Source organism: Miniopterus natalensis, chromosome 2 (genome assembly GCF_054644295.1).
Source record: "Miniopterus natalensis isolate mMinNat1 chromosome 2, mMinNat1.hap1, whole genome shotgun sequence".
NCBI lineage: Eukaryota > Metazoa > Chordata > Mammalia > Chiroptera > Miniopteridae > Miniopterus > Miniopterus natalensis.
In genome coordinates, this window is record NC_142082.1 from 113,886,318 (window position 1) to 113,902,842 (window position 16,525).

Below are 16,525 nucleotides of genomic sequence, written 5' to 3' on the forward strand. Positions count from 1 at the left end.
GTTTCAACATGCAGTTTCCATCTCATGTCCTAAGAAGACCATTTGTATTCCAGCCTCAATATTTATATTTCACCTACCAGGAGGAAGGAAAGAAAAAAGAAAGATTCACTTCTTTCCTTTAAAAACATTTCTTGACTGGCATCCAGGAACAGAATGAATGGAGACCAGAAATTGGATATATATGACAAAAAAAAAAGTGGAGTTTCATCCAGCACTTCTCCCAAATTGTCAGGGTGCAGACTGAGGATGACATGGGACATTCAGGTACAGGAGATGCTGTTGCCTGGCTCAAGGAGGTCCTGGAAACAATGCTGTTGGAGGCAAGTGTCAGCGGTGCATGACGGTGCTCATAACATTCCAGGATCTGGTGGAACCAAGAAAGCAGGATGCTGATAGTCTCCAGTGGGCCATAACTGGGCTGGTGCATGGAACTGCTCCAAGCTTTCTTCCTGATGTCAGACAACATTATGGATTCATCCCTCACCTGGCAGAGGGGCAGATCTGCTGGTATCAGAAGCTAGGCATAGGTTTTGATGCCATCAGTGAAGTTATGCTTCTGGAAGCATGTATCTACCAATGGCTGAAGCTCTACTGCCGGGAGCAGCTTATTACCTGAACCTGATCGAACTCTTCCTGCAGAGTTCCTATCTGATGGAGATTGAACAGACCGCGGGGACCTCACCACAGCCCCGCAGGCAATGTGGGTCTTGGCAGATTTACTGGAAAGAGGTACAAATCTGTTGTCAAGTATAAGGTAGCTTTCTACTCTTTCTGCCTTCGTGTAGTTGCTGCTAGGTATATGGCGGGCATTAAGAGGAGACGGAATATGCCAATGCCAAGAAGATCCTGCTGGAGATGGGAGAGCTCTTTCAGATTCAGGATGATTACCTTGACCTCTTTGGGGACTCCAGTGTGACAGGCAAGATTGGCATAGACATCCAGGACAACAAATACAGCTGGCTGATTGTTGGTTCATTGTCTGCAATGGGCCTCTCTGGAACAGTGTCAGATCCTGCAGGAAAATCATGGGCAGAAAGAGGCTGAGAAGGTGGCCTGGGTGAAGGCACTTTACGAGGAGCTGAATCTGCAGGCTGTGTTCATGCAGAATGAAGAAGACCGTTACAGCCACCTTGTGGGCCTCATGGAGCAGTACTCTTTGCCCAGGCCCCCAGCCATCTTCCTGAGGCTAGCACACAAGATCTAAAAGTGACCTAGAGACTGCGAGGGCAGAGAGGGGAGGCTCTCAGTAAATTACAGTACATCCTCAAAAAAAACAAACCCACCACATTTCTTGAAATGTACACATGGCTTTTCTGTCTATATCCCATTAGTCACATGACTTGCACGTAGCTGCTGGAGTGTAAGTAGAAATTTAGTGTTTATTTCAAGTGGTCATATGTTCAGCTAAAAGTCCATAGTTCTATTACAGTGGACAAAAGAGAGGTTGAATATTAGAAAAATATGCTAGCAGTCTTTGCACAATGATCATTCTCTGTAAAGCAATGTTTTGCAGTCTTTTATAATCCCTACCCCTTCAGCTGAGATTTTATTAAACTTTACTTTTTGAGGTTTTATTAATAAAACCAAAATATAACTTTATTTACAAATATAAAATTATAATATTAAAAGGACTTTTGAGTGATATACCATTTTCCTGCACCCCATATTGGAATCAGTGATTTAAAGCAATGAGTAGTCAATTCAGCTCATTTATGATTGTCGCTTTTACCTTGTAGGCACTTCAACACTTTCTCAGCAGACTCACTTCATGAAAATGCACTCTAAGGTTCAGCTTTTAGAAGAAAAGACTAAGGAGGCCGAGAGGACTGCTGAGCTGGCTGAGGCCGACGCTCAGGAAAAGGATAAGGAACTGGTCGAGACTCTGAAGCGATTAAAAGACTATGAATCGGTACTTATCTTTATCTCTTCATTCAGGGAGTTTAGATTTTTCCTTGCCACCCACAGTTAGACTGCTCTTTGCCGTTTACTGCTTACGATTTAAAAGCATTCCAGAAGTATTGTATGATAAAGGTTATCCTAATCATTTTATACTAAACTATTCAGACTTTTGGGTAGTATTTACTTTTTGGCAGGAGAATTGTTTTCAAACCCTTTGCCCAGATAATCAGCTTTGGTGAGGCAGCAGAATTAGGTTCTTTGTAATCCGTGTCATTGAGCCACCATGTAGATGTGACACTTGGTTAGCTTGATAAAAGTTATAACAGAAACTGTTTTTTTGCCTACTGTGGCAACAGAGCCTGACTTTATACTTTTTATATTTTAAAATCTGATTACCACTAAGTCAGGCAACTAATGACTTACATATTCTAATGATACCGCCGATTGATCCTTAACTATTTATTTTCTATATTTTGTGAAGTGTTTTATATGTATTATTCTGAATCACTTTGCTATTAGGGTGCTTTGCTGGGAAATTTCAAGTCTTCCATTTTCCTTCATCATTACTGGACTTGTTTTTTTTGTTTTTTTTAAATATCTTTATTGATTTTAGAGAGAGGAAGGGAGAGGGAGAGAGAAAGATAGAAACACCAATGACGAGAGTCACTGATCGGCTGTCTCCTGCCTGCCCCCAACCAGGGATATAGCTCCCAACCCGAGCATGTGCCCTGCGTGGGAATTGAACTGGGATCTCCTGAATCTTAGGTCGAAGCTCAACCACTGAGCCATGCCCAGCTGGGTGGAACTTGTTTTTTTAAAAGCACAATAAAAAACACAGTTTAGTGATGTAAACCTTAGGTATATGTTTACAGATTTAATAAGAAAATAAATTCAGGACTTTGATAATTTAGTCAAATAAATCATGTTATATTTAAATTAGATTGGGTATTTTTTTTAGGGAGTATATGGTTTAGAAGACGCTGTTATTGAAATAAAGACTTGTAAAAACCAAATTAAAATAAGAGATCGAGAGATTGAAGGATTGACAAAAGAAATCAATAAACTTGAGATGAAGATCAATGATATCCTTGATGAAAATGAGGCACTTAGAGAGCGTGTGGGTGAGTCATCTTTTAAGATACGTATTTTGCGCAATCCTAATTGTCAAGTCATTTTCAGTTTTTCCTTTTGATTATTTATTGTTTTTAAATTGTTGAATGCTTTATTTTTCAAATAAATTCTTTTGTAAAAATGTTTAAAACAAATAAAAGTGGGATTGGGAATTTGATGGGCTTGGGATGGTGGGTGGGCAGCCTGTAGCACTGCTCTGTGCAGGCCAGGATCTCCTCAGTAATAAATGCTGGTTTAAAAAATGAAAGTCTACTAAGTTAATACCACATATTAGAAATTAACCCTTTAACTTATTTCAACAAAAGTAAGTTTCAACAAAACCCATGCCAGTTTGTAAAATACTCTTGTTTCATAAGAATTTTTAAGGACATTTAAAAACACTGTTTAAACCTTTTTAAGACTTTTAAGCACTAATTTTTATAATTTAGACTGCTTAAGATTTTCTTCAGTTGAATATTTTGAGGTTACTATTGTTTCTAAGAAATAATTAGTAAATATAGCTTGAGAGTCTATATATGTTGATTTTAATAGTTTATTAGTGAATATTACTAGTTTTAATGTTATGACAGTCCAATCTAAATTGCTACTTTAAAATGAAAGTAAAGGTCTAAATAATGATTTTATTTTACTTGGTAATTATCAGTTAATGCTTTCTTAGAATTAATATAATCATCTGTAAAAACTGTTCTCTAGAGGAAGGAAAAATGAGTATTTTATACAGATTATTTTTTTGTAAAAATGTGTCTAACTAAGACCCAGAGTCATGCTAGGACCTCAAGTTAAACTTCTGATAGATAACTTGACATCAAATCATAGCCAACTTTAGTCTAGAAATTCCTAAAGGTGACTGAGCCATTCAGATAGCTATCAAAAACACCAGATTTTCTGTACCCATAAAGGCTATAAAATTTGGTTATAATTACTTGAGACGATCTTGATATCTGGTTTTCAGAGCAGAGCTGCTTAAGTAATAGGAAGTTAGGAGACATATACACTGAAAGCACCAGACTAGTCATGATAATATTCTTTCTCCTTTTTTTAGTTTAAAGTGAAAGGGAGTTTATTTTATTTTTTATTTTTATTTTTTTAAAATATATCTTTATTGATTTCAGAGAGAGGAAAGGAGAGGGAGAGAGAGATAGAAACATCAATGATGAGAGAGTCGTTGATCCGGCTGCAGCCCACAACCCGGGCATGTGCCCTGACCGGGAATCGAACCCTGATCGCCTGGATCATAGGTCGATGCTTAACCGCTGAGCCACGCCCGGCCAGGCGAAAGGGAGTTTATTAGTGAAGCACTGAGACAGAGAGTGGCTACTCCACAGGCAGAGCAACTGATATTCTTAATATTAAATAATTAGTACTATGTGCCAGGCACTGCACTAAGCGCCTTATTTGGGTTGATTTTATTATATCCCTGACAACAAACCAAAAAATATATATACATACACAGTTTCATCCCTATGACTTAGTGAATAGTTAAGAGTGGGAATTGAACCCAAGTTCGTTTTATTCAATCCAAGTCTGCTTGTGAGAAGACGGACCCTAAACAGATTTTGTCAGGATTTCCATTAATAATTGTGATAAAATTTAAACTTGGAGGGTTACAGTTCAAACATCAGGAAAATTCTTGTACAAAATGCACCCTATTCCTTAGTGATGCTGACTTAATAAATTATAACCAGTTGCTTGATGATAACTAGTTTCCATATGAAGTTTTTGTAGTGCATTTGAATGTTGATAAGGTTTTAATCATATTGCTTTCTATTTTAGGTCTTGAGCCGAAGACAATGATTGACTTAACTGAATTTAGAAATAGCAAAAGTTTGAAACAGCAACAGTATAGAGCTGAAAACCAGATTCTTTTGAAAGAGGCAAGTGCAGTAATCAATTGGTTATTTTTCTGGTTGAACTAAAGGAAAATACTAATCATTTATACTTTGTAGATTGAAAGTTTAGAGGAAGAACGGCTTGATCTGAAAAAAAAAATTCGCCAAATGGCTCAAGAAAAAGGAAAAAGAACTGCAACTTCAGGTATACTCAGTTATTCCAAACCGTTAAAAGAATCATTGGAAAAATAAATTGTCTGGATCTGAAATTTTATGTATGTTAGAAATATTATTGCTGTATTACTGCGGTTCTGCTATAAGTTTAATAAATGAAAATAATGGCCCACTGAAAATTATTTAAATGAGCATTACTGGGTTCAGTCCTAAGTCTGAAACCGGTAAAAAAACAAACAAACAGTAAAACAAGTAAATAAAAAACAAACCATGGACTTTGAAAAATTTACAGTAAAGCCTCTATTAATTTGTAGACAACAGCAATAAGTTGTGATTAGTAATGATAAACCTTAGTAATTTTATGTTAATATGTGTTACTGATAATATGTTATCTTTTCTTAAGAGAGTTATGCATTGAAAACTTTCTTATACATTATTCTTTACTACATAATGTCTTGTCGAATAAAAAATTAACATTTTTTTGTTTATCTTACGTGAGAAAAAGATAAAGAGAACAGTTGGTTAGGTGTCATAGCTATTGAAGATCATAGAGAAGAGATTTGTTTTTAACTTGGTCTAAGTCCATAAGTCCCTATGAATAAAGATTATTTTGTTTGTTTGTTTTGGGATTTTTTAGCATTTTGGTTTCTATAATACATTAAAAAATTTCTAAAAGGGCAAGACTTTGTAATTTATTAGTATATGAACCAGTTTTCTCATTATTCATGATTCTTGTCTACTTTATATGTGTCTTTTAACTGTTTTAGTACTTATTAATACTTCATATATAGAACGGATAAGGAATGATAGAGAAGATAAAGTTTATATTAGTTTCTCTGTTAATATCTTATTAAAAGTGAGTCAAATCAGAGGTTATATAGGCTACATGTAGATGAAGGATTTTGGAAATAATCTGCCTTTTTTTGAATTAAAACTTGATTCTAGTTTTTTAAAATTTTATCTATCTTTATTGTTGAAAGCTTTACAGATGTCCCCTCCTTGATACCCTCCACCCCCCTCCCACCCTCTCCCCAGGCCTTCCTTCACCTCTAGTTTTTAAGAATGAAAGAATTGAAATAATAGGAGAGATTTTTTTGTCTAATTTGTTATATCTTTTATATGTAGGATTAACAGTTGAGGACCTGAACCTAACAGAAAGCTTCTCTCAAGAAAGTAGAATGGGAGAAAGAAAATTTGATTTCATGAGCCTTGACAATATGAGCGTAGCACATTCGAAGGTAAACAGTATTTGCTATGGGAAAGAAAATAAAGAAAAATGTCAGTTCTTTCATTTCTGCCCCATTATCTCACTTTGGACATTGTTTTTTTAATAGTTAAGTAAAAGAAAAATGTTTTGTTATTTAAATATTCTGTTGATTAAAAGACTGATTAATGAGACATTATTTATTTTGAATGCAGATTAGGAAATCAGATAAAATAGAGCTGCTGCATAGGAGAGCATCATTCAGTATTCCAAAATCTTATCCAAAAGAGTCAGAAGAGAACATGACCATAGGATCCTTATCAAGAATGTTATCTGAAGTTCATCATAGTGTAGCAAGTGAAGTGGATCCTTTTGTCTCTTTAACTACACATTCCTCATCTACCCAAGTAAATGATAATACACTTCCAGAAACTATTACAATAAGGGAGATTTTTAAAGCACCATGTCTACAATCTTTAGGAAATCTACAATCATTAGTCAGTACCTTTAGTAGGGAGAGTCATGAAGAAATAAATGACTTCTTATACTCTCTTTCTGACGACTCTATGAAGAAAGTGTCAGAAAGCCATCAGGCACTTGAGAAAACAAGTTTCACACAAAAAAGCAATTCATCTTTACAAGCCTTATCAACAGCTTCAGACTTAATGCAGAACTTATCATTTAGGCAAAAATCTGCAACATTTTGTCAACAAACTCAAGCTGACGTGGATATATCACAAGTAGCAGCATCAGAAGATGAGCAGGTTCAGACCCAAATAAAATACGCCGATAGCAGTTTGAAAGAAGATATAAGAAAAAGTGAAGTACCTTTTCAGGCAGAGATTTTGAAAAGTAAATTTGAAGTTAATCTTCCAGACCCTGTGCCTATTACTGCACAATCAAAATTATCTCAGATAGATCCACTTGAAAATTTTACAGAACAGCTATGGAGAGAAGTAGTATTTCTTAGATCTCAGGTGAGCTTTCCTCCAAATTATTCCTGGGATTGCTTTTTTATTAACTCTTTATAACTTTTCTAACAAAGTTCTATAAGTAGTAATTATAAGATTTTAAAAAATGCACAGTAACATTAATTTATGCACATTCTATTTTTTAAAAATCTAAAAATGCAATATATTTGATATGAACTCATTGATTGCCTAATTTATTAAATATTTCTTTAGAGTGAAGTCATAGCACAGGATTTATTGATCAAGGAAGCACAGAGTAGAAATGCAGAAATAGAGCTTGAACATCATAGAAGCCAGTCAGAACAGGTAGTGTGAACATTAAAAGAGATAATTGGGATACTAAAGACAAAACCTTCTTTATATCTGTTTGCTTTTTGCCATAGGTGTGGCAGGGAGGGAGAAAGTGGGAAGAAGATCACTGTCTGTCTTACTGTTTAGATTTTATTTTATTTTTATGACTGTTATTATGTCTTTATAGCTTGTATTTGGTGTGTTACACCTCAGTTGATCACACTTCCTTAAAACTTCAAAACTAAACTATTGTGATATCTTGTAAAAAAGTTAATTTATTTTCTTTATGCTTTTTTCAGAGTGAATTTCTTTCAAGAGAACTAATTGAAAAGGAAAGAGATTTAGAAAGAAGTAAAACAATAATAGCCAAATTTCAGAATAAATGTTAGTATTATCTCTTATTTTTCTGAACTTATTTATCCTATACTGAAAATCATGGGTCTGAAAGGACTGTAATATACTCTGTTTTCTAATCTATTTTAGCTTTAATTACTTCCATAAGGTATAAATGTTAGTTTCTTTTTCATCCATTTGGTTTGCTTTGGCTATATTCATATTCAGAGAATGTTCTTAGAATATTTTTGTGATGATAAATAAGTCTATTTTTTTCTATTTTGTTCTCTAATGAAAGTAAACAATTTTTTAAAAAATTTAATATAAGGTAAAAAGTACACATATGATTTATGTATTTCTTTAAGCTATGAGATATATGTATATGCACATGATTTCAGTAGGTGTATTATTCAGCTCAGCTATTCACACATTGGATTTGTAGTTGAACTTTTTTTGTATATTTATTTGCATTTGCATTTTATAAGTGGGTTACTTTTACTATATGTGAGCCATTTGTCATCTATATAGAATAGGGCAAATTGTGAAAAAGATGTATTCATTCAATGAGAAACATATGTCATTTTAGTAAAAGAGTTAGTTGAAGAAAATAAACAACTTGAAGGAGGTATGAAAGAAATATTGCAAGCTATTAAGGAAATGCAGAAAGATCCTGATGTTAAAGGAGGAGAAACATCTCTAATAATTCCTAGTCTTGAAAGACTAGTTAATGTAAGTCATCTTTTTATATTAATGGTTTCATTTTGTTGTTTCATCACTTTAATGATGTTGTTCACTATAGTTGGTCTCTATAGTTGCCGATGAGACATTTGCTGTCATTTGTGTCATTGTTCCCTGTATGTAATGTGTATTTTTTTCTCAGACTGCTTTCAAAACTTTCTCTTTATGTTTGATTTTTACCAGTTTGACTATAATGTGCCTGGGTGTGTGTGCTCACACATTTGTGTATGTGTATATGTATCTTGTTTAGGTTATGCTGAGCTGCTTAAATCTGTTTACTTACGATATTCACCACAATTGGGAAGTTTTCCACCAGTCATTTCTTTAATTACTTTTTCTGTACCATTCTCTCTGGAACTCCAGTGAAACATTTTATTTTATTTTTTTAATAAGAGATAGTGTGTTCTTTAAATTTTTTTAAAAAATTTATTTTAGAGAGAGGAAAAGAGAGAGAGCGAAATATTGATCGGCTGGCTGCCTCCTATATGCTCCCCAACCAGGGATCGAAGTTGCAATCTGGGTATGTGCCCTAACTGGAAATAGAACCTGCCACCTTTTGGTGTGCGGGATGACACTCCAACCAACCGAGCCACCCACCCAGGGCTCCAGTGAAACATTTTAGACCTTTTGGTGTTGTCCACAGGTCCCTGAAGCTCTGTTCATTTTTTCCCTAATTTGTTGTCTTTTCTTTTCCCAGTTGTATAATTGCTATTGCTTTTTCTTTAAGCTCACTGATACTTTCCTCTCATCTCCATTCTTCTGCTTCAACTGTCAGCCTTAGACCTGGCAGAGTTTTTACACAGAATTTAGAAATCCCTTTTGCTAGCTTTTTTTCTTTCTGGATTCCCCTTTCACTTTCCTGTGGCTTTGGGCTGGCTCTGTCCTCTGGTTCTGGGCCAGAAAATTGACAGGTCACTGCAATGGCAGGCTGCCCTCAGGAAAGCCTTATCCATGGCAAGTCACTCCTGGGTGGTTCCATTTTTAAAGTTCCAAGTCCTCTCCCAAATATGCTTGCTTTTGTTTATTTTCTAGAACCTTTAAATTGGCGTTTTTGCATTCACTTGTTAAATGTGGGAGGGTAGGCCTATTAGGGCCTTATGCTACCAAACTGGAAGTGTAATAGAGTGTAGTAAGAATATTTTAAATATTTAAGAATTAGGCATTGTTATAGGAAATATTTTAGCCATCAAATAATAATCTATTTATATTTACCATATAAGGACTTAAAGAGTTTTAAAGAATTAATGATAATTAAATAAACAAATAAAATGTACATTTTAGATTTAGATTTTGAATGTTATTTATATAATCCATCCACATTTATGTTGTTTCCCAAATTTGTGCTTGATTTAAATAGAAAAAAATTCTCATTATTCATTGAATTGCTTTTTTAGTGATGACTAGTCAATAGTTGAATACTCTTTTTTAATGACACTATCTTATTAGAGAGATAGAGACTGGTATGATAAAAACCTCCTGAGGCAAGACAGCCATTTGACGTAATTTATGAGAGTGATTTGATTCCTTCTATATATTACTCATTCTGACTTCTTCTCTGCTTGGTGACTTTTTTTTGCCTTTGCTATTGGTATTTTGAACGTCTAAAATGATTCTTCATGCTTTCTTATGTGAACATCTTTTGTCTATAATGCTGCCCACTACTAATATTGAATTTCAGATCAAACTTTATTCTCCAAGGGAAACTATTTAGTAAATGAACAGCCCAGAAAATTTTGAGTTCTATTTCAGTTGACAGCCTCTGGCCTTCTTAGGCCCACTGCTCCCATAGATTTTATCTGCTTTTATTCTGGGTTATCATTCTTTTTTCTGAAACATATGCCTTGTCTAAAACTCACAAATAACCTAATAATACCTCCTCTAAGAAATTTTCAGAATCAATGACACTTGAAATCAGATAATTCTAGTTTATGCACTTCAGTTCACTTGCTATTATTATAGTTGTTTTTTTTTCAGTGCCCCTAATCACTATTTAATTTAGTCTTATTTTACCAAAAGGCCATGTAGACAGCATGGTGCTATTTCTTAGCAAGACAACAAACTAGACTACTTTGTTGTCCATCAGAATATCCCCTTCTACCTACTTCTGTCTTCCTGGTATCCCCTTTGAGTTAGAATAACTTGTCCTACTTTGATCTCATTAGGGTAAAGGCTTACTTTTATAAATCTACCACCCAGAGTTAAATGCCAGTTCACCTTCCTGAGTATGAGATTACATTTGGTTTTACTCATCCTATCACTTTGTCTTCAACCTTCATTTCTGAAGCTGTACTTTGCATTTAACAGGTTTATTCCATATAGTTCTTTTAAAGTCCAAATGTGTGTGTGTGTGTGTGTATATATACATATATATATATGTATGTATTATGTAGATGTGTACATGGGTTTATGACTATTGGAGAGTTAGGACCAGTGAAGCTGCTTTGATATTTTAATATTTGACATACTAGTTTTTCTTATCTAGCACTCTTGGATAATTCTATGTTATCATACTTTGCCTTTGTTACCATGTTTGCTTCAATGTGGAGAGGAAGCAATGAAAAATTCACTAACTGGATGTAGTAACTTTTTCATTCCTTTGCTCATGCTTTAAATTCAGGTGCTGCATAGTTTCAGAGTATTTTCCTATATATCACATTTTGACTATATAAAAACCTTGTGAAGTTGACAGAGTTAATATTATTTTCTCTTCTTTAGAGGTAAGGAAACTAAGGTATAAAGAATTGAAGTAACTTGCCGAGCTAGTAAGAGATTAGTTAAGATGTGACCCCTTGCCATCCTATTCCTGTTCAGTTGTTTTGCTAGTCTATCAGTCTACTAAGATTAGCTAGATGTTTGTTAATTGTTATAATGAAGTACTTACTATGCTTGGTAATACTGATGTGAGTTAAAATAGAGTTTTATAAATTTAAATTCATAAATAAATACATTTGGCTTATTTTGTTATTATACATGGCAATGGGAATAGTAAAATGCTTAAATATGAATTTATTTAAAAGTAGATTTTTAAACTATGATTTTAGTGTTTTTCTTCACATTTCTTCTATATAATCCAAATCTGTTAGGCTATAGAATCAAAGAATGCAGAAGGAATCTTTGATGCCAGTCTCCATTTGAAAGCCCAAGTTGATCAGCTTACTGGGAGGAATGAAGAATTAAGACAGGAGCTCAGGGAAGCTCGGAAGGAGGCTATAAATTATTCTCAGCAGTTAGCAAAAGCAAATTTAAAGGTGAGAACTTTATCAAATAAAAGATAATGCTAAGCATTGAACATAAGTATAATGTGAAACTTTTAATTTTTGAAAAAATGACTTATTAGACAATGCCCCTTAAATTAATTCTTTCATCATTAAGAAAACACCTGGTTAGACTTTTTTTATAAAGTTAAGTGGAAAAATAAGTGCCTTATAATATAAAAGAATATAAAAATTCTAAGTGTGTACTAAGGCATTTCTTTTTTGTGTGTTTTTAAATATGTCTTTATTGATTTCAGAGAGAGGAAGGGAGAAGAGAGAGAGAGAGAAACATCAATGATGAGAGAGTCATTAATCAGCTGCCTCCTGCATGCCCCCTACTGGGGACTGAACCAGCCCATGTGCCCTGACCCGGAGTTGAATCCCAATCTCCTGGATCATTAGTCTATGCTCAACCACTGAACCACACTGCCCGGGCTATACTAAGGCATTTCTAAATAGAAATTAAATTATGGTTTAATTAATTCCTGGCAGGACATTCATATATCTACTTTTAAAAAATATTTAGTGGATGCTTTTAAATTTGTCTCCCTTTGGGTATAAGAGATGTGATTCTCATTCCTAAACTCTTTGTTTTCAGATTGATCATCTTGAAAAAGAAACCAGTCTTTTACGGCAATCAGAAGGATCAAATGTTGTTTTTAAAGGAGTAGACTTACCTGATGGGATAGCACCATCTAGTGCCAATATTATCAATTCTCTGAATGAATATTTAATACATATTTTACAGGTACTAAAATTTTTACATGTTAATAACCAAAACAATCAGTAGTATGTTTCTAAATTTAGTCTTCATATATTCTTTGAGTTCTTAGAATATTAACAGATATATGTTTTTAATGGATTTTGATGTTAGATGGAATGTTATGGATAAAATCAATTTATTCCATTTATCTGCATGAGAAGCATGCTGACACATCTTGTTCATATGGGTATTATTCATATGAAATGTATGATTGACAGGTGGGATACTATGCAGCTGCTCTAAGGTAGTAATGTATAAATGAAGTAAGCACTTTTATATATGTATTTATTTTATTATTTTTTTAATCCTCACCTAAGGATATTTTTTTAAGAGTGAGGAAGGAGGGGAGAGAGAGAGAAACATCGATTGGTTGCTTCCCATATACACCCTGACCAGGGATTGAGCACACAACATAGGTATGTGCCCTGACTGGAAATTCAACACACAACCTTTGGTGTGTGAGACAACTCTCCAGCCAACTGAACCACCCAGCCAGGGCTAAAGTGAGCACTTTTATTTATTGCTGGTTAGAAAAGCAATTCAAGTGAAAGTCTGACACTGCTTTTGAGTGTGATGATTAAAATGATTCCTTTTTTTTAACAGCAAGAAAAAACTTTTAAACTAAATCTTCTTTTATCTCTCTTTTTTTCTTTACCCTGTAAAGTGTTAGTTAATCCATCAGCAAATTAGAATGCGTACTGCTTGCCCTGTGTTTGTTTCTCAGTGTTGCCATCTATATTGTGGATATTATGAATGGCCTAATGAACAGTATTTTTAATTATTTAATTTGAAATGTGAATATCCATAACATTGCATACATTACAGAATAATTTCAAAAGTGTGTTCAAATAAATGAGAATGTGTTTTTGATTATAAGTACTTCTGTTTCCCTTTCGTAGATAATCCATTTCTGAATACACTTGAGTTAAGATGATCAAATTCTTGTTTTTATATTTTGAAATTACATTAATGTTTTTCTGGATATTGAAATTTATATGTTATCTGAGTCAGGAAGGGACAACCTTAACTACTTATTAGAACATCACTTTATAATTGGCATTATACATTACTTTTAAATTCATAATGTTAGCACTCTTCATGGTTTCTTTCATTCTTCTGCAATATAGGGACCCTATCAAAGAGTAATGGCATTATGGCATTGTCATGTTGCTCTGGATTAAGTTCATTTTTCTTATCTTTATATAAAAAACATGAAAAGGCACTGTGGTAGAATAGAGAGAGAGCACTGATTGGAACTCTGAAAACCTGTTTGTGAAACAGGTACTTAGACTTCAACCCTAAGGCAGCATAGAGTGAGGGAAGCAGCAAGGCCTTTGGAGTCAGACAGACCTGATCTCCAGTGTTGCATCTACATATATTTAAAGTACTTGGCACCCAGCTCAGCATATGTGCTTAGGAAATGATTGCTAAGGGTACTTACTGCTAATGAGCTTTAATGTTGAGTAAGTTACTTAATCTTCTAAGTCCCAGTTTCTTCATCTTTGAAGAGAATTAATAAGGATAATTCGGATGGAGAAATGTATGTATATGTTCACAAAAGGGTATGTGGTGCTGAATGACTAGAGGTAAATATGCAACTACTGTATCTGATAATTTATGTGATTACTATAACTATCATGTATGATAATTAATTTACCTGTTTTGTAGTACTTTTACACATATTGCCTCATTCCATATGCCTTAAACTAAAATGTTCAAAGTAATTATAGAAGTGATCTGCTTATGGTGACTGTTCTTCTTTATATAATTTTCTATAATCTTGCCAGAATATGAATTTCTACCTTCAAATTTAAAATGTATTATGATGCTTTTTTCATTCTTATTTCCAAACCCATTTTTAGGAGCTAGAATGTAAAGAAAATAAGTTAAAGGATTTAGAAGATTCTCTTGAAGACTATAACAGAAAATTTGCAGTAATCCGTCACCAGCAAAGCTTATTATATAAAGAATATCTAAGGTATAAGTGTTAGCAAAGTTTTAAAAATATAATTGCAGCATATTCTTGTTAATGATGAATGTAACATAAAAATATTTATTTTGTTTTACCTTTCTCTCCTGACTCTTCCTTTCCACTTTATGTGTCTGAATTTAGTATCTATGAACTTCTGTGATATCTATAATTTCTTTTAGTATTTATAATACCTTTTTCATGGGGCTGTTATGAAACAAGTGAGTTATATGAAAATGTTCAGGTATGAGCATTTTGTAAATGTCATGGTACATATATGAACACTTTGTGTCAGCTGTTGGCATCATTTTTCATCATCACCATCATAATTATTCATATTTTCATAGGGAACTAATCTGTTTCTCCTTACCTCTGCCATCCCATTTATATCAATAGAACAATTTTCTTAGTAGTAATTAAAATGCCTGATGAAAGGTGATTTAAACACTAATGGTGGTTATTATCTGATCTAACAAGAAACCCATAGCTAATTATAGGGTAGGTCATATTATCTCCTTTCTGTGAGTTATAAAATAGATACAGGAGTTCAAGGAAGATGGAACCATTTGGCCCATTGAAGAAGAGGGACATTTTTTTCCACCTAACTTCTTATTTTTGGATAAAAAATTTTTTCCAGAGGCTTCTGGCAGATTGATTTAGATCTTATTAGCTAGTATTTGGCTATTGAGCTGTCCAAGTCTTAAACCTTCAGTGGCACAGAGAATGACAGCATTATTAGTTTATGCCAAGCTGATTGCAGATGCCTGGAATATCTCTTGATTAGGCAACAGTGTCTAACACATCTTCTTTTAAGTCTAATGATTTCTAATTTTGTTTGTATTCTAAATATTTTACAATATTTAATACTCAAATTTAAAAATAGGGTGAGAATATTGAGACTTGATGTCCAGAATTATTTTTAATAAAATGTTTATAAGATTCAGCAGCAATTGTTATATTGTAGCAATTGTAGAGTGATGATTCATGGAATAATGAAAATGATTTTATAAAATGATTTTTCTACCTTATATTTATTAAATAAAAATATAACTTCCAGGCTAAGTCATTTTTTAATAGAATTTTGACTTTCTTATGTTATTAGGTACAGAATAGCTACAATATCTCTTGTTTTAAGAAGCTTTTAAATTTCTGTAATCTAAAGTTATCTCTTCCTGCAGTTAAATATTTTATTAGGTTTACCATAATGTTGTTTTAATTTTTTTTTAGTGAAAAGGAGTCCTGGAAAACAGAATCTGAAACAATGAAAGAGGAAAAGAAAAAACTTGAGACTCAAATTCAACAAGATGCTATAAAAGTAAAAGAATATAATGTAAGTAAAACACTTTTGAAATCAATATACGATATTGTACAAACTAAGATAGCTAGATTCAACAAGTAATATGTGTCTTTGTGCAGAATTTGCTCAGTACTCTTCAGATGGATTCGGATGAAGTGAAAAAAACACTTTCAGAAAATAGTAGAAAAATCACTGTCTTGCAAGTGAATGAAAAGTCACTCATACGGCAGTATACCACTTTAGTAGAAATGGAGCACCAACTTAGAAAAGAAAATGAGAAACAGAAGAATGAGTTGATATCAATGGAAGCTGAAGTTGGTGAAAAAATTGGACGTTTACAACGATTTAAGGTATATCTGAAAATTTGTCTCTGAAAATTTTCAAATATGAGGAAGAAAGGATCGTATAATGAACACCTATCTTCTGGATTCATAGTTAACATTTATCACCGTTCTGCCATAATTGCTTCATTTGTTTTTTTGTGGAAGTATTTATTTTTATTTATTTATTTTTTAAAATACATCTTTATTGATTTCAGAGAGAGGAAAGGAGAGGGAGAGAGAGATAGAAACTCAATGATGAGAGAGTCATTGATTGGCTGCCTCCTGCACGCCCCTGACGGGATCGAGCCCGCAACCCGGGCATGTGCCCTGACCAGGAATCGAACCCCGA

General features: G+C 33.6%; 1 protein-coding gene and 1 pseudogene across 2 annotated transcripts in view; both read left to right on the top strand.

The window, feature by feature from the left end:
- The window catches only part of CEP290 (centrosomal protein 290), an 85,435-nt gene that overhangs the window by 17,720 nt on the left and 51,190 nt on the right, over window positions 1-16,525 (top strand). The window contains exons 13-25 of one of the 2 annotated variants that reach the window (XM_087814506.1): window positions 1,737-1,909; window positions 2,858-3,020; window positions 4,804-4,904; window positions 4,977-5,064; window positions 6,159-6,271; window positions 7,422-7,514; window positions 7,799-7,883; window positions 8,419-8,561; window positions 11,654-11,818; window positions 12,423-12,572; window positions 14,450-14,565; window positions 15,784-15,886; window positions 15,973-16,203. In XM_087814506.1, the coding sequence (XP_087670632.1) occupies window positions 1,737-1,909; window positions 2,858-3,020; window positions 4,804-4,904; window positions 4,977-5,064; window positions 6,159-6,271; window positions 7,422-7,514; window positions 7,799-7,883; window positions 8,419-8,561; window positions 11,654-11,818; window positions 12,423-12,572; window positions 14,450-14,565; window positions 15,784-15,886; window positions 15,973-16,203 (1,724 nt within the window). The remainder of the gene's footprint in view (window positions 1-1,736; window positions 1,910-2,857; window positions 3,021-4,803; window positions 4,905-4,976; window positions 5,065-6,158; window positions 6,272-7,421; window positions 7,515-7,798; window positions 7,884-8,418; window positions 8,562-11,653; window positions 11,819-12,422; window positions 12,573-14,449; window positions 14,566-15,783; window positions 15,887-15,972; window positions 16,204-16,525) is intronic. The other variant, XM_087814505.1, reaches the window with a different exon arrangement.
- Window positions 95-1,204, top strand: LOC148093783 (farnesyl pyrophosphate synthase pseudogene; annotated as a pseudogene).